A 16547-nucleotide genomic window follows, 5' to 3' on the forward strand; every position below is an offset into this window, starting at 1 on the left:
AGAACTTCTTATAAAAATTCATATACTCCAATCCATCAAAAGCTTAATGCTCCAAATTTAGAACCATATGACATTTGCATTCATAAAGCCTAATTTTATACGAGTCCTTAGAATGGTGAATAAACAAAAATGCCCTTCTAAAAGGATGCCTCTGGCTTAGACTTGAATTGGTGCAGCTTTAAAGCTTACCTCATCAATTTTGGCCTCTTTTCCCCCTTCTTAATTTAAAAGGATCATACTGAAAAGCAGTGTTTCTCCAAACTCTCCCCAATCAAAATTGTCAAAGTGTAACAACTGTTTTATAGACTTTCATGAGACAGGCACTCTTCGTTTGCATACTTTCATCAGATACTAAAATTCCCTAAACTTGATGCAACCAGTCGGTTTGAGCATCAACACCTAATACAACGGAGAGTGGTGTTGACCTCTGTCGGAGGGGATATCTTAAAATATCTGCATACCCTGATAGTTTTTACCATATTATTTTACATTCAGTTCACATTTAACAGAGTAAGTTTACAAACATATGGACCTGCCACTGAGGAGCTGTTTTTAAAAAAAACAAAACACTAGTCTTCAGCAGAAAGACATCTTTCAGACAAAAAGTATGTGCTCACCAAGGCACTGCAAAAACAACTGGGTTTACCCTTAAGTTTTTACAGGAGAACTTAGATTCTCTAAGATGTTGTCCTTTACCAATAGGTAATTTCTGCTCTTGTTATAGAACACTTTATATTAGCTAAAAGGCGCATTTGGAGAAGGAATGGCTTCCAATTATTCAGTTTCATCTTTACAGAAAGATCCTTCTACTTGTTATACTCTCTGCCCTTCACAGTATTTTTTGGAGACACAGTCTTTTCATTTCACATCTGTCAGTCATCAGATGCTGATTTCAAAGGGACACTTTCATAGGGACTCTTACCCTTTCATAATTTCCTCTTGCTTTCACATCATGCCTGATGTATTCACAAATACCAATATACTTCCACTTCTAGAAACAACAACAAATACCTCATTTCCAGAAACACAGGAATTCACCTGTTCATCAGTCTAACACCTTCCAGAATTTTAAACTCTCTTTGGGAAATGGAATCTCCCATTCCTACAGTTACCAGGTCACTCTACCTCTGGACTGTAGCAAAAAATAAAGCTGCAATCATTGAATGAAAGTTTTTACTTGACCATAAGTTCCATAAATTTATAAATCAATACCCTTTCACCATGAGAAATTTCCAAAAATGCTTTTCAAGACCATGGTGTGGCATTCTGGAAAAATACCACAAATGGTGACAGTGGTTAAGGTATTCCGTCTTTGAGAAAGACAAAGACCGGGCAGTTGGAACGCAATGAGAATTCACACTGTGAAACATCCATGGCTGCTTGCCTAAATAATTAAGCAAGCATGAAAAGCAAATGAGTTTTTAAGGAGAGTGTCTGTTGCTGGGGAAAGAGGCACCTGTGGTTATTTGATTCATTATTAACACTTCTAGTATAGTAATGCCTGAAGGTCCCAACCAGGTTGTTTAAATTAACTCAATCAACATAGCAATTTGCATAGGGGCAATAAAGGCAAATGCAGTCAACATGTTAATAACTTTAAATGAATAAAGGGTATTACAAACTGAGGCAAATAAGCATAGTCTTTAAAACACACTGTTTTACCCTTCTCCACACAATAAACTGAAACTTCTTATTTTTTGGATCCATATTGCAACCAGAACATTACATTTAACCTCGAAAGACAATACACAAAACTACAAACGTACCAAACCCAGCTTGTCAGACTGCAGTTCAAAAAGAGACACAAATCAAAATTAAGCAGCTTCCTCTCATGCTACGCTTAAAGCATTGCCTTCAGTCTGGGGACTCTGAAGGGAGAGTCTACTTTTGCTAATCACATATGTGGTAGTCCTAGCATTCTTCCTCCAACACCGCAGCAGTACAATAAACCATTATCGTACCATCTACACAAGAAAGTCAAAGGGTAATTTGCAACAAGCATAGAGGAATCAAGGAGGCCAGTGCTGCCTGTAGAAGAAATAAATAAAAACAAGTGTCCAAAAATAACTCACAGTAAAATTCCTCCTGGACAATAAAGTACTGTTACTTGACTAGACAAATTGAAGATAAAGAAATAGGGGGCAAGAGTTGTGTTTTTAAGTGGAAAAGAGACCTAAGGAGGACTAGACCAAGCAAGTACTAGTTACTGATTTTCACTTCTTGTGCTCGCTCTTCCCTTGTCTAGAACCGTAGTATAGTTCAGGTTGGAATGGATCTCAGCAGGTCTCCAGCCCAACCTCCTGCTCAAAGCAGGGTCAGCTACAAGAAAGACCAGGTTGCTCAGGATCTTAAAACCCTTGATGGACACAGACTTCAAAACCGCTCTGATATCAATATTTCTTGTTATCAAGTCAGAACATCTCATTTTAATTAATTACGTCTGTTGCTGCTAATCCTCCTGCTACGCACGCCTGTAAAGAGCCTGGCTCTGCCTAACATCTCTTCAGTAAGCATTAGCCTTATTTAACAGCAGGACACACCACAAAGCACACTAAAAATTGTATTCTACTAGGCTGAAATTGGAGATCAAAGCACTGCCAACACCTCTTCCCAAATATTATGACCACATGGCAAAGACCATGACAGTGGAGATTTAAAAGAGACTAAAAAAGAAACTGCGATTTCCAAGGATGAGAAAGGCAACATTTCACCACACTGAGATCAAAACTTTAGCCAAATGGTTCTCCAGGTGCAAGGAATGAGGTGCTCTGAAACAGGTGAGCAAACCTAAACTGTTCAAAAGTTGGGCCAAGGCTAGACAAGCTTCGCAACTCTCCTAAACAAGCAAGGCCTGTCACTTAGATTGGACTAGCAAAAAAGCAAACAAAAGGCCTGATTACAGACCTCTCTAAAGACTGTATTTGCAAGTAAAATGCAGTATTTGAAAATATAAGCAAGTACTTTCCCTGTCAGAGACTGATGACTGATCGTCCTTCCAACTCAATCAACATGCAGCATGACTCTGCTCTGCACAAGGAAGGAGCCTGATTTGTAGCAGCAGTCTGGACATTTTCAGTTCATTTCAGATAATGCTTTAAAGTCTAAATGTACCAGAGGCATACTGAATCTGACACAACTTTCAACAGGAGGTTCCCAAGGCACAGGACTTATTTCACCTGAAGATAAAACAGGAGAAAAAATACCAAAGAAATTGCCTTTCCAATTAAACAAACAAAAAAACCACCCGAAAACAAAAATAATAAAAAAAGAGGAAAAAACCCAATCCACAACCATGACATTTTTGGTTTTTCCAAGATGACAGCAATTTTGAAGCTCCAGAAATGTAGCAGTTCTCCAGTGGAACATGACAAACCCCCACATCTCAGTCAGCAGTATAAGAGGAAAACTGATACGACTTCTTAAACAGACTGCCATTAACAGTGAAAATTAGTCTTCTCTATTGCTAAGTTTTAGCAGCGTAATACTATTCTAAAAGCATATTACACTACATGGGACAGCTTTTTTATTTTTTTTTATGGAGAATGAGTGACCAAATCCCAAAGCAACTCAATAAAGACAGGAAGAGAGGTTGTCCAAGTACAGAGCAGAGCCTAAGAGGCCACACTTAGGATTTCCACCCCCCATATTTTTTTATTTTTTTTTAAAAAGCTAAACAGAGCAACCACAGAGAAAGTACACAAATGTGATAGGTCATTAAACAAATACTGAGTTGCAGGTAACAGCAGATTCTAATCTTCTTCATATTACTCTTACTTTTAGCTACCACCTTTCTTATGTTGTGAGCTACAGAGAGTGTTAGCTCTCCCAGCGCTTGCAAGACACTGGTTGAAGGTCACTGATGCAGAGGGTGCCTTAAGTGGGATGCAGAATGGTACAGCTAATATTGTTTCTAGCTGCAAGATGGCAAAAGGAAGCAATGGATGGCCTTTTTCACAGGCTTTCATTTATCTTTTTTGCTGGTAGCTGGAGTTAGAAAGCTTACTTTTTGTTTTGCTTTTAGATGAAGCAATACACAAAAGGCTGTTATGCCTTTTTCTTTCCCCCTCAGATGTACTGAAACCTATTTCAAAGTGTTCTGTAACTCAGTAGCCTCCACGAAGACATTCCATAAGGATGTTTCATTTGGTAAATTTCTTCAAAAAATTCCTGTGGTCAGATGATTAGCAGCCCTGCAGATCACTCCACCTCCCATAGCAACTGAGCTGCATCAAGTAGAAAATTCTGAAGAAAAAAATCTCAAAATTTTCTATTAGCATCTAAGCAAGAGTTGGAGAAGGTCAGCAGTAGCTCATTTTTTAGACTTTCAGATGTGACTTTTTTTTTTTCTGACATAAGATTGACACCATTCTCATTTTACCAAGAAAAACAGTTACCTGAAACAGTATGATATATTTTGTACAGGTAAGTCTGAACAAGTTATGTATTTTGGAAAGATAATACCACTGCCGCTACTACTACTGCTAACCACCTTTCTTTAATGATATTCACATCCCAGCTTCAGGATGGGAGAGCTGTCCATGAAAAAAAGCACTTCAAGGTAATATAGTACAATCTAATGAACTAATTGCTTTTCTTTTTTAGGCACATAATCTGTGGGCAAAGGAAGATCTAAACCAGAATGTACTGAAGGTTTCTGCCTGGGCCATAAATGTTTTGCCACCAAGTTTTTTTTTGTTTGGTTTGGGGTTTTTTTTTCGTTGTGTGGTGGGGTTTTTTTAAAAACAAACTCAGGGTGGGTGAGAAATCAAGCTAGGACCTGAAAAGCTCAATATCTGTTCTTAAACAGAACTTTCTGGCTAGCTACAGTAAACAATAACATTTAAGATTCCTGCTTGCTCAGATTCACCTTAAAGTAGAGCATATCTGAAGTCTTCACACAATTAAATACATAACACAGATCCTGCTACTGAAATTTTGAATTTTTCCTCTTTCCAGGGTTGAATATTTCCCTACTACTAAGCTATTTCTGCCTTTCCCATCTCTTCAGTTACCCCTCTTTAACCTTTTGGTCCTCACATGCCCCATCTCAACACCTTTTCTGGCTGGAACATATAAAGGGGAAAAGACAAATCATTCAGCCTTTCTTGTCTGTTCCTGCTGACAATACTTTTTTTTTTTCTTTTACAGATACAATACCTCTTCTTCTTCATATTGTGTGGCTATTCTTCATATTAGTGTGATCATTCTATTTCATAACAATCACCATGAAAAACCACCCATGTTTAAAGGAAATAAACCTTCCATTCTACACATGCAGTATTTGGTTAGAAGTAATCAAAGTAATTGAATAAGAATTTAGAAAAGAGAACAAAGTTACTAATTTTAAGAATTAAAGATTCATTTCATTATTGCAATTCCAGCAGATTGCTTCAAGCAATAAATAGTCTTCAGGGGGATGCCATTTACCAGGACAGCTGGGAGGACAAAAATAGATGCAACTAACCTACTCGCATTGTATGTAAAACAGTTGTAACATGGAGAATGAGCGTAAGACAGCATATGTCAGTAGAGATTTCTATTTCCACATAGAGAGGAAGTACATATTCCTCTCAAAATACATTTTATAAAACAGTTCTCTGTAGTACACTAATCCATTTACACAGTATTACCTACCAAAGAAAGTTATTTGTCTTCAACAACTGTTGTTTTAAAAATGACCCTCTGCCATTGCAGTGACTCTGAATCCTGATGTAACTCTTGATACATTATTTGCAACATTAAAAGCAAAAAGTATTTGTTTTACATTTAATTTCACTAAACAATTATTCTGACATACAAACCCAGTAGTTTTCCAACTCAGAATTTTTAAAGAGAAATTAAAACATCCCAAATGGCCCATGACAGCTCTTTCCTTGCAATTACAGTTTAACATTACAGCAAAAGTTTAAAACAAAAAAGATACAATACCTGAAGAAGGTCACTGAGGTCAAGTAACATGTCTGTGAAGAAGTCAAGGAATACACATGCTTGTTGAATGTGACATTGTTTCTTAACTTCATTAGCAACACAATAAAAGGAAGAAATAAACCCAGGTTTAACTGTCAAAGAAACCAAATACAGACTAGGTACTTGGATGCACCACTTCTGCTAACAGCCAGCATCCACCTAACAGTTCAGCTCCCCAGAAAATCCTGCCAGCACCAACTGCATTTACTGTATAAGTTGTCTATAGGGAGTGATGGTCTCAAAGAAAAAGCCAACATCTTGCGTGACTTAGAATACTCACCATATACTACAGCCTAAGAAAGACCCAATGATAATAAAGAACAATAATAGCAGCAAGATAGAATACTCTTATTACACTTCATTTAAGAACATAAAGCGTCATCAGTCTCCTATGTCAGCTTAGGAGCCCAGGATCCCAGAAAAACGGATGGAAGAGCAAACTAAGAAAACTGCAATAAGTTTCTTCTGTCCTCTTCTTTAAGGACCTGTCAAAGAGCTCGGAAGAGAAAGCCACTTTGGCTCCTCTCTTCTCTGACCAAGAAAATCAGCTGTTACCTTTGAGTTTTCACTCCCTCCATCACATCCTATGCTGCTACAAAAACATTAGGTCACTGTCTACTACGCGTCATGGACACAGTTGGAACTCATAATAGCTAAAAACAAGCCAAAACCGCTACAAGTTTCCATTAGATTTTACTGAACGTAGAGCACACTTATAAATATATTGTCTTAACAATAAAAGAAAAAGAAAAAAAACACCGAAAACCATTAAGCTTAAGGTGCGAAGGTAGCCTTCTCACTGCTATCAAAGTAATGAACACATGCCGGATCTCCTATCAGCTACTCAGGTGTGGCTTAAACATCGTAAAAGGGTTCTGGTTTTACCAATAAAAGGAGTGTCAAAGTAAAGTGTGAGAGAAGGAGAGAGAGAGACAGACAGACAGACAGAGTGAGGCAGGCAAAGAAAACATGTATGCAGGGGTGTACGTGCATTTGTGTAAGTAGCAATGTATTATGAAATCCAGTATTAAAAAAAAACATATAGGGAAGTCAGTATAGTTTGGTACATGGTGGTGACAAGTATCAGCGTATGTTCTTATAAGTATGCCAGAGTAATACACTACGTTTCTCCCAAATATTATCAGTCATGGAAGGAGAATAATTCAGATAATGTAATCCATTTATGCATAAACATTGGCCTTGCTAAGAATTTTTATCCTTGAGCATTTCTAGCCTTAGTTTGCATTTGAAATTGTATGAATTTAGTACTCCAAATTTGTTACAAAATTCAATACATTATGTTAATATTATTTGGTGATAGTTAATTTTAGCATTTAAAAAAACCACAGCATAGCTGGATATTTAATTAGCTGAAAACTCAGTATGTCTCTGAAAAAAATCCAAAATCCATTATAGATAATATTATGCAAGACATTAAAGTAATCTTAAATTTTAACACAGTCTGTAAAATATACAGTTTAGAAACCTACACAGAACAATACTGAATTCAATGTAACTGTTTGGTCAAAGTAGTGAGGAAGGAGAAAATTGGGAAGACTTTAACAATGCAATTGCCAAGGAACCATAATAGCTGTCAGCTCATCAAACAGATCTAGGAAGAAATAGCTACACTAATTTTATGCTTGAGAAATATTCTAGGTCTGAAAATGTTCCTAGCTTGATACTGACTTGAAGTGTCTGGTTACTCTATGCCCACCCTGAGACACCTTCACCACTGAGATAAACTAAAATTATCACTCGTATCTAGTAGATTTCATCACAATTTAGGAAAAAAAAAAAAAAAAATAAAAAAACACCCACCAAAAACGCCACACCAAAAAAGACCCCAAAACACCACCACCAAACTACCAGAAGAAAAGCAGCTCATAGATTCCTGAGGCACCAAAGGGAGCAACTGAGTGGTCCTAGAGTCTGTCTGCTGTCACTGGAGGCAGAGGACGAGTCAGAAAGAGAGCATCAGTCCCAAATGCTAATTCAGATCTTAGGTGAGCCAGAATGCTGCTTTTCCTACCTAGGCATTTCAGTTACAGTCATGAAATCTGTACACCAAAGTATTCTTCATCTTCCGCAAAATGTTAAAAACACTTTGGTGGAAGACCTAAACTTAATAACACATTACAAATGCTCAGGCTTTATTACTAGGAAAAAAGAACACCTCAAAACAACAAAAAACAAAAATCAACACCTCTTTGTCCAAGTAAGAAGAAATAGAGAGCACTGCATGCATTTATAACGACACAAGATTAGAGCTAAGAAGCTGGGAAATCCACTTGCAGGGTTTGAGCAACTGTGAAGCAGTTTAGAGCTACACTATAGATGCTTTAACATACGGTTGCTTTGCTCCTTAGAGAAGTTAGCTCAAGTGTCCACTGAAATTGTAAGCAAAGGTCACAGTAAAAATGTGGCATTTCTGGATTTCATTTAAGGTAGCCTCCAGCAATCTCTCTCCCTGATTAGATGTGTAGCTGCTACAGCAAAGCAAAAGCAAAGGGGAAATTTGAGTCATTCAGTAGCAATGGGTTGGCCTTTACTGTGAATATTGTGAGCACAATTATCAGCAGGAAGTAGTTGTAAAAACAGGCAGTTGTTTTCAAACTCCTTTTCAGAGTTGGAACAGTTCAGGAGAACATACAACAACAGCTGAAAACAGCAGATAATACTTAATATGTATTCAAAAATTATACAATCATAAGATAAATGTCTTCTTTGAGGTTGAAAGAAAACAATGATAATTTTACATATGGAGACTGCTAGCACATGCAAAAGTTCTCAAAGGGATAGAAAGATACTGATATTGTAGATATACAAAATAACAGGACATAAACACAAGAGGACTTAAGTTATAAACACACCCAATTTAAAAAAAGGGGGGGGGGGGGGGGCGGAGAAAAAAGCAGTAACAGTTTCAACTGTTTTTCCTTTGCTGTTCATTTTTTAAACTGATTTCATCAAGGTATGCAATTGACTTCCATCACTAAAAACTTTTAAATCAAAATGAGATGAGTCTAAAGGCTTTACTTCAAAAGATTTAATTCAAGGGAATCCTTTGACCAACGTGATGCAAGAGGTCAGACCGAGTGGCCAGAATGCTCCCTTTCTGCCTTTATAATCTAGTAATCTGTGGATAATGTGAGAGCACCATGAATCACAGCAATAATGATCTCATTCTCGGCACCAGAGGAAACAAAAGTTCATGGTGAAATGAATAGTACTGGAAACCTAAAACCTAAAATACCAAAACAAGCATGCATTTGTCCTTCAGACAAACCTACATTTTACATATTCCAGCAATCATAAAGTACTTACATGCAGCAAAATCCCCATGGTTTTCAATATTAACATTTAGCAGGAGTCAAAACTGCTGTTTGCCAAAGTTGTACGTAGAGAAGCAGGAACAAATTGTGCAAGATGCTTTTAAAATAACAATAATTTACAATAGAGTTGTTAACCCTCCTAAAGAAAAAAAAAACAACCCACCTTTATTTTAGTGTATGATAATCTACAATAATCAGTAAACCTTCAAACAGATCATTTCTTGCTACTGACTCAAAATTATTCCATTATGTACCACGTCATATGTGGGAGATACAGGCACATATAAGCAGCATGGAGAATACAGAAATCTAGTATTTATTTTAGTTAGTTTTCATAAGTTACCCTCAGAACTTTTTTTACTTATTTGTACAAGCTTACTACAAAATCAGCTGTACCACAGAAAGAGGACTAATGCCAAGGAATCATGACTACAAGCCACTCAGCAGAAATCTGACATCCATAAAGCCAGACTGTCCACTAATGAAGCATTACCTTTTTCATGAAGCTAAAATGCTTTCTAACAAAAACTAAAACCAGATCCATTAAATATACAAAACAGGTAAACATAAAGTCACTCTCTGTACTCAACAAGAGCAATTCAGTTGGCTGCAAACAAAAAAGCAAAGCTTAACAGGAAATCTGACTGAAAAGCAAAAAAACATTTCTGAATATTAAAACAAATTTTTCTCAAGTTCTAAATGAAATGAAATATTTTCACTTTCAATGTTAGGGTTCTGTATAAGCTCTGTGAGAGATGGGAATTTCCCAGAAGCACCTACAATAACAAACATATGGAAATAGACAAAAGAGAGGGTGGATATAGAAGTGGAGTGATACCAGGAGGAAAAACTAGCGACAGCATTTGGCTGGCCCTGAACCCAGTTTTCCACCTTTCAGCTCAACACCCAATTCACAAACTTCCCTTTCCATACTTTCATATACCAAATGATTTCTGATTATGATTTATCATGATTATATCTCTGCTGCTTTACAAACTTTCACCATTTTAATTAGCAATTAATTAAAACTGAGAGCACTAATTGTTTAAAGTAAACATTTCTGTTCCCAATGACACTGAGCTAAAACAATTAGAAAATAACCAAAACCAATTCTTTTGTGGAAAACTCATTTCTGATAACTCTGATAAAAGCTTTGCCTTGAGGCTGAAATCCTACAGAGCCAGTTTCCAAAGTTTCTTAAATTTGCAATTTTGTCTATGCAAAGAAGTCCACATAGCACAGGCTGCACTCGAGTATACAAATAAAAACAGCATTTAACAAATCAAACAGGTAAGCACAAATGCCATTTTTATAAAAAGCTATCTTTATTTATGTGTAGATCAATGCATGATAAAAAAAAGAATTGCATTTTGGTCTGTGGGAATTTTTTCCTTCTTTGCACACAGCTGCATATCTGTGTTTCGTTAAACTGTATTTTTCTATATTCCGTACTCTAAAATCCCCAACTTAAAGACAAAAACAGTGCTGCACTTCTTCCCCAGGTAAATCAGGATGTTCTCTAGCAGTTCCCTTTCAACATGTGGAACATCACTATCTTCATAGTTAAGACAAAGTCAGTGGCAGTAATTAAGCATCATACAACCACCTAGGCAGATTATTAAAAAGAAGACAGGCATTTCGGGCTGCATTCAGCTGGCCTGATTTCATGCTGTTAACTGAAAGGGTTAGAAGTGTAGCTTTCTGGCTCACCTAAGATCTGAATTAGCCTCTGACACCAGTCCTCCCTTTCTCCATCTGCAGTGACTGCAGACAAAATCTAGGGCAACTGGGCTGCTGACTGGCGCCACAGCCGGTTAGGCTGGATGGATCCAAAGCCTGAGAGCTACATTAACCTTCAGACTCCCCAATGCACGTACAGTTCAGTCTTTACTAAATTAATGCTGTAGCTCTTCTTAATAATTGTCTTCACAGTCATTCCCATTTAGAGGAACATTTTCAAAAGCATGTCAGGCTAGCTGAATATGCAGAGAGCGTTCAGCACTTCTGAAAACACTGCCCTTAGAGAATATGGTCTTCAAAGGATTGGGACTAGGCTGTATTCCTAGTGTTACTGACTTTAAGTAAATATCCCACTGCTTTGTGGGATATTGCAAAGTATTTACATAGTCACATGTAAATTTACAACACGGCGCAACACAACCAAAAAAAAGGTAAAAAAAATTAATACATTTCTTGTCCCAAAGTGCTTGTACAGTCAACTCGTAATTATTCATGATATCAGATGGATAAAACATGCAAAGAATATTCATACTAAGCTACTGAAAGATAATCTAGTTAGTATATTTACTTTGGGAGAAGAAAATTCAGGAATAGAATGAAAATGTAAATATTAATTTTAAAGTTTTGAGAGTTGTGAGGTTAATCTTCAACCTCAATGATGTGACCATGTATAAATAACAGTTGGCTATATCCAAACAACAAAAAGTCTCCAAATAAGAAAGAGAGACCCTGTCCCCTGAACAGTAAATTGAACAAGCGCTGGTGAGTGAAAACAAGAGAGGTTGCTAGGAGAAGCAAGGTTTAAGGAAGAACTTGAAAGAAGAGTGGGGCTGGCAGACAAGAATGGGAGAGGCACCCGGAAAGGAGCAAAGCTCAAGCTGCAAGGAAAAAAGAAACAAGAGTAAATAGTAAAATCATTGCAGAAAACATCCTGTATCTGAAAAGAGTTCAAACACATAAGCAGGTACGAAATTGCACAGTCCAAAAATCTGCACAGAATGAACATTTGATAAAGTGGACATTAAAAAAAAGCATCTGGGAAGGAGGATACCAACAGTAAAGATTTAAGTAAACATAAAGGAGTTCAGTTCGCTCTCTTTTCCCTGTGTCCAAGTCTGTAAAGGTTATGACTATTGTACCAACAGTGAAAGAAAACTTTCACAGAACTCAGAGGTGCAGATTTGGAAGAACTATTCTGAGATGACAATCGGGTATTCAGCACAGCAGCAACACGCACATTTGGAAACATGAAGCAGCTGGCTGAGAGAAGTGACAGGAACTAGAAGCAGAGAAAAATCACTGCCTGCTTAGAGGTGGCAAAGGAAAACCAGCACTGTCATGAGCTTGACACTGTGCTTTTCAGAAAACTCCAAATGGAAGAGTTAATAAAGATGGGGGAAAAAAAAAAAAAGAAAGAAAGAAAAAGGTAAAGATGAAAAAAAAAAGGAAAAAAAAACACAACACCAAAAAAAACAACCCAACCCAAAAGAACCCCACACCCCAAACAGAAAAATCTCATCCAGCCTGCCCCAAACTGGCTTGATTCTGGCCCACTACCACCCCCTTCCCTGGGCTGCTATTTGTGTAGTAACATGGCAAACCAGCGTAGGGAACTGTCCAAAATAAATATTTTCTTCTCCCCCCCTTTCAGCTGAATTAACTCCCCAGTTCACATGTAACTGCACCAACACCTGGGCTGACAGAAGGCAGGGGATGACTGGGGGAGGACCGAGCAGGCAAGGGCAGAGCAAGATGACTTCTTTCTGAAGCTGCGGCAGCTCACACTGGCTTAAAGCACTCATCAAAACTAGAGCCTGAGACAATCTCTCAGTCACCCATCCCACCTTCTCAAATTTCTCTTTAAAGAAACACTGTTTGCAAAGTTCTCCCCAGCTTGCTCCAAAACACAAAGACCTACCTTATCTGAAAAAGAAACCTTAAAATAAATAAGGAGCAAAAGACTGCAGAGTAACTGCTTTATAGTAAACTAAAACCTTACAAAACTGGTAACACCTTCCTTGTTTTAAGTACATACACAGTTCCTGTGCCAAAGTTCATCATCCTACTGCTCTGGTTTACCCACAGTAAACACCCAGCTATACTTTTCAAAAAGTAGCATTACAGTGCTCAATTAAACCAGAACAAACCCAAATTCTGCAGATACAGAATGTTTTACATTTTCCATGTTAGAAGCCAAGCGTTACGTCTTTGCTTTCATACCCATACAGAGTCTAATGCACTGGTATTAAGTGCTCCTTGGAGAATTATCTCAACAGACCATTGCTGGGATGGGAGCATGGCAGCTGCTGTACCCAGCGCTGGGACATGGCGGAGTTTGCACAGAAGCTCAGATGCTGCTTTCCTGTCAGTATAAGTGAACTCAATTTATCCGTGCATAGGCATTATCTAATATCTTACATGTAAAACAGTGCCACTCATTTAGCAGAAAATTTCTGACACTAGAGCCTTTATTTTCAGAAAAAGTATAGCTTGAAAAAACTGAATTGAATCCCTGCCATTCTGAGGCTGCTGACTCCTTAATGGCCTTTGGTGGGAAGTACAACAATTGGATGTGTTAAATTTCCCATTCTCAAAGGCCTTTAAGAGAATCATATCAGCGTATGTCATATAACACAATGACAGAATAAACCCTTCTGTATCAGTTGCCTGTAGGCAGATACCTGTAGAAACCTCTTTCATTACTGGAACTGGATACTTAACTGCCATGCACCAAAGGCAGCCCTTGTATTCAGAAAGCAGGCAGTACAGGAATACCTTTCCCCCTCGTGGTGTATTCCTGTTGATCAGAAAACCTCACCTCGGCAGGCAGGAGAGCTCTCTGCATTCCCACCCGCCCTCACACCTACAGCACTCCATTGGAAAACACCAGGCGTAACGGCTTCATGGATGTGGCCAGCTCTCTCCTGGGACACGGAGGGAGCAACACTTTCACAAATGCTACCAAACTGTTAATTACTAGTCTTGAAGTAACCAAAGCAAGTTTGATTAAAGGCATTACAGTAACTCACGATAACTTCCCCAGTCACCTATCTTTGTTACAGAACTTAAGGGCGGCATGGAGCCTGAAAACTGGGTGCTTAGGACTAGTTTATCAGCAGTGCTTGGAAGTCAGTATAACACACCACTTTTAAACTGGCTGAACTCCTCAAAGCAGTCTGGTTTAGTCATTTTTAATAAAATAAACAGGAAAACATAGAGCTAAACTGATGCACCACATTGGTGGGTTGAAAAATCCTCAACCCATGCTTTCACTTTAAGAAATGCCTACACTAAATATAAAAAAGATTTCTACAAGTTCATTGTAGCAGAAACCTACATAAGTCATAAGAGCACAGAGGTATACGGAATTTTTTTTTATTAAAGAGAATTACATTTTCTAAACTTGGCTTGCCTTATGGTTCATAAATAGCAGCTTATCCCTAATGAGTTACTAATAAAGTGTTTTACCAAATATAGAATAATGCATCTTGCACAGGCTATGCTTTAGAGTACCACTGTAAGACCAAGGGAGATTTACTTAGCAGTATGGGAGTAGAAAACTTGCATTACCTCCTTGGACAGTTATGCAGGTATCTTGGGATACAATAAGACCCAGAATCAACTGAGTTGGCACATTTGAATTTACCAGCCCATGGACAAGATGCAATATGCAACCATGTCTTCACTTCTACTTTGCAGCAATGCACAAAGGAGAGATTACCTTTAGCTCTCACTGGCAGGGTGAGAAGATACCTTCACCTCCTGAGAGCCCAACTGAACAGGACTCAAGAAGAACAAAACCAAAAACAAACAAGCAACAACAACAAAAGAGAACTGCAATAGCTTTTTTAACTTTAAAAATATCAAATACCAATTTTAAATACCTTTCAGGGCTAGAGACAAATGGATGCAATTCTCAACATGACACATTCCCCTTCAACGACATAATACACTGGTTTTTAAATTTAAAACAAATTTACATCTTGAAAAGCTGCCCCTAGAAAGAAATTAAATTTGGTCCTTGAACAATATAATACAGCAGGTGGAGGGAAGAGTTTACACAGCAGGAAAGAAAGACAACCTATCTGAGATTTTAAGGTAGCTAACTTTTCTGAGGGTTCAATTATGAGAATAAATCTTTGAGATGATCTATTGAGCAGGGAAAATACAGTCACAGGCATTCGATACACTTTGTATTTTAGCTACACGAAAGGGTAGGAAATAAATGCTTCACTTTGGGAATCAGTTTTTCCCAAGAAATTGAAATGCATAGCCCAGAGGGACTCCAGGCTGTGCCTCAGGACACTGGGTTTCTGTTTCCATTTTTGCCACTGTCCCACAAAAAACATTTCATCCTTCTTTATCATGTTTTTATAATGAAAACAATAGTTTCCCCATCCTTGGTAAAATGCTCTGAAATCTTCTGATCATCTTACTATTATAATACACATTTTGACTCTGGGGTTCCCAAGTCTTTCTAAAGGGTCAGAGAAACAAATGTATTTCAGCTGTAATCTCCCAGTAGGTAACTTTATGGCCAACAATTATTTTTCAGACCATCTCCCTGCCTTTGAAAGGCCCAAGCTACATCCTGTCTTAATGCAACATCCTGATCCAACAAGTGGGTTTATGATATGCAAATCAACATAGAAACTTGTCCCCCTGACCAAAACCTGCAAAAAGGGCTTAAGAGCTAAATGACATCCTGAGCTCCTTATAAGAAAGAAATGCAATGCATATCACAGATTCAGTCCCTCCTTTCAAGTATGCCAGTTCTAACTTTCATGCCTCTATTATCTAAAACACATGGCTAAGAAGCTCCTATAGTAACTTTAAAATCCTTTATTCAGTTTAATATTTAATTCAATTTTGCACCAATTTGCTCTAAAATCACTTTGTAAATACACATATCAATTCTCAGTGTTACAAAAGATAAAGCAAGTGTCAACTCCTTGTTTATTGGTTACTCATCTTTATGAAGGGATCCTTAAGGAGCAAAAGGAAAACCCTTTACTGGGGCAAGGTGTGGGGCAGGGAGAGGGGGGTAGGAAGGGCCCAGAATACACATACCAATATCCTCATGAAAACTCAGGTCTTTGCTAAGCAATCTGCTGCAATTGTCCATTTGTCACAGATACCGCGATTCTGTTGGTATTACTGTCAATATTTACTTCACATAAGTAGGAACTCCCAAAGCATCACAAGACGATGTTGCACAGCATCAGTTAGCGAACACAGTGAAGTTTATTTACTTGCAAATGGCATTTCTCACATTCTTAAAAGTTAACAACCTTCATTAAATGGTTTTAATCGAGATGGAAAATGAGGAATATTTTCCTGAAGTGTCATTTTAAACTTTTATCCCTGTATTATCTTCTTCTGAATGCTGTAGCAATGGCAAGCACTTATCTCCTGTCTCTCTTACAGCACAGAGACTGCTCTTTCATTATCAGTTTTTAAGAAGCTGTAAACTTATCTCAGCTGCTGGAATTCTTTATGAGAGAA

The 16547-nt window shown here is 37.8% G+C and overlaps 1 protein-coding gene across 2 annotated transcripts in view; it reads right to left on the reverse strand.

Moving 5' to 3' along the window:
- Positions 1-16547, reverse strand: part of BRF1 (BRF1 RNA polymerase III transcription initiation factor subunit) — a 176537-nt gene that overhangs the window by 99862 nt on the left and 60128 nt on the right. Inside the window, exon 4 of one of the 2 annotated variants that reach the window (XM_049828830.1) lies at positions 5929-5960. The exons of the other annotated variant lie outside the window; for it this stretch is intronic. Coding sequence (XP_049684787.1) covers positions 5929-5960 — 32 coding nt within the window. The remainder of the gene's footprint in view (positions 1-5928; positions 5961-16547) is intronic. 2 annotated transcript variants of the gene reach the window in all.

Source organism: Accipiter gentilis, chromosome 25 (assembly GCF_929443795.1).
Source record: "Accipiter gentilis chromosome 25, bAccGen1.1, whole genome shotgun sequence".
Taxonomy (NCBI): domain Eukaryota; kingdom Metazoa; phylum Chordata; class Aves; order Accipitriformes; family Accipitridae; genus Astur; species Astur gentilis.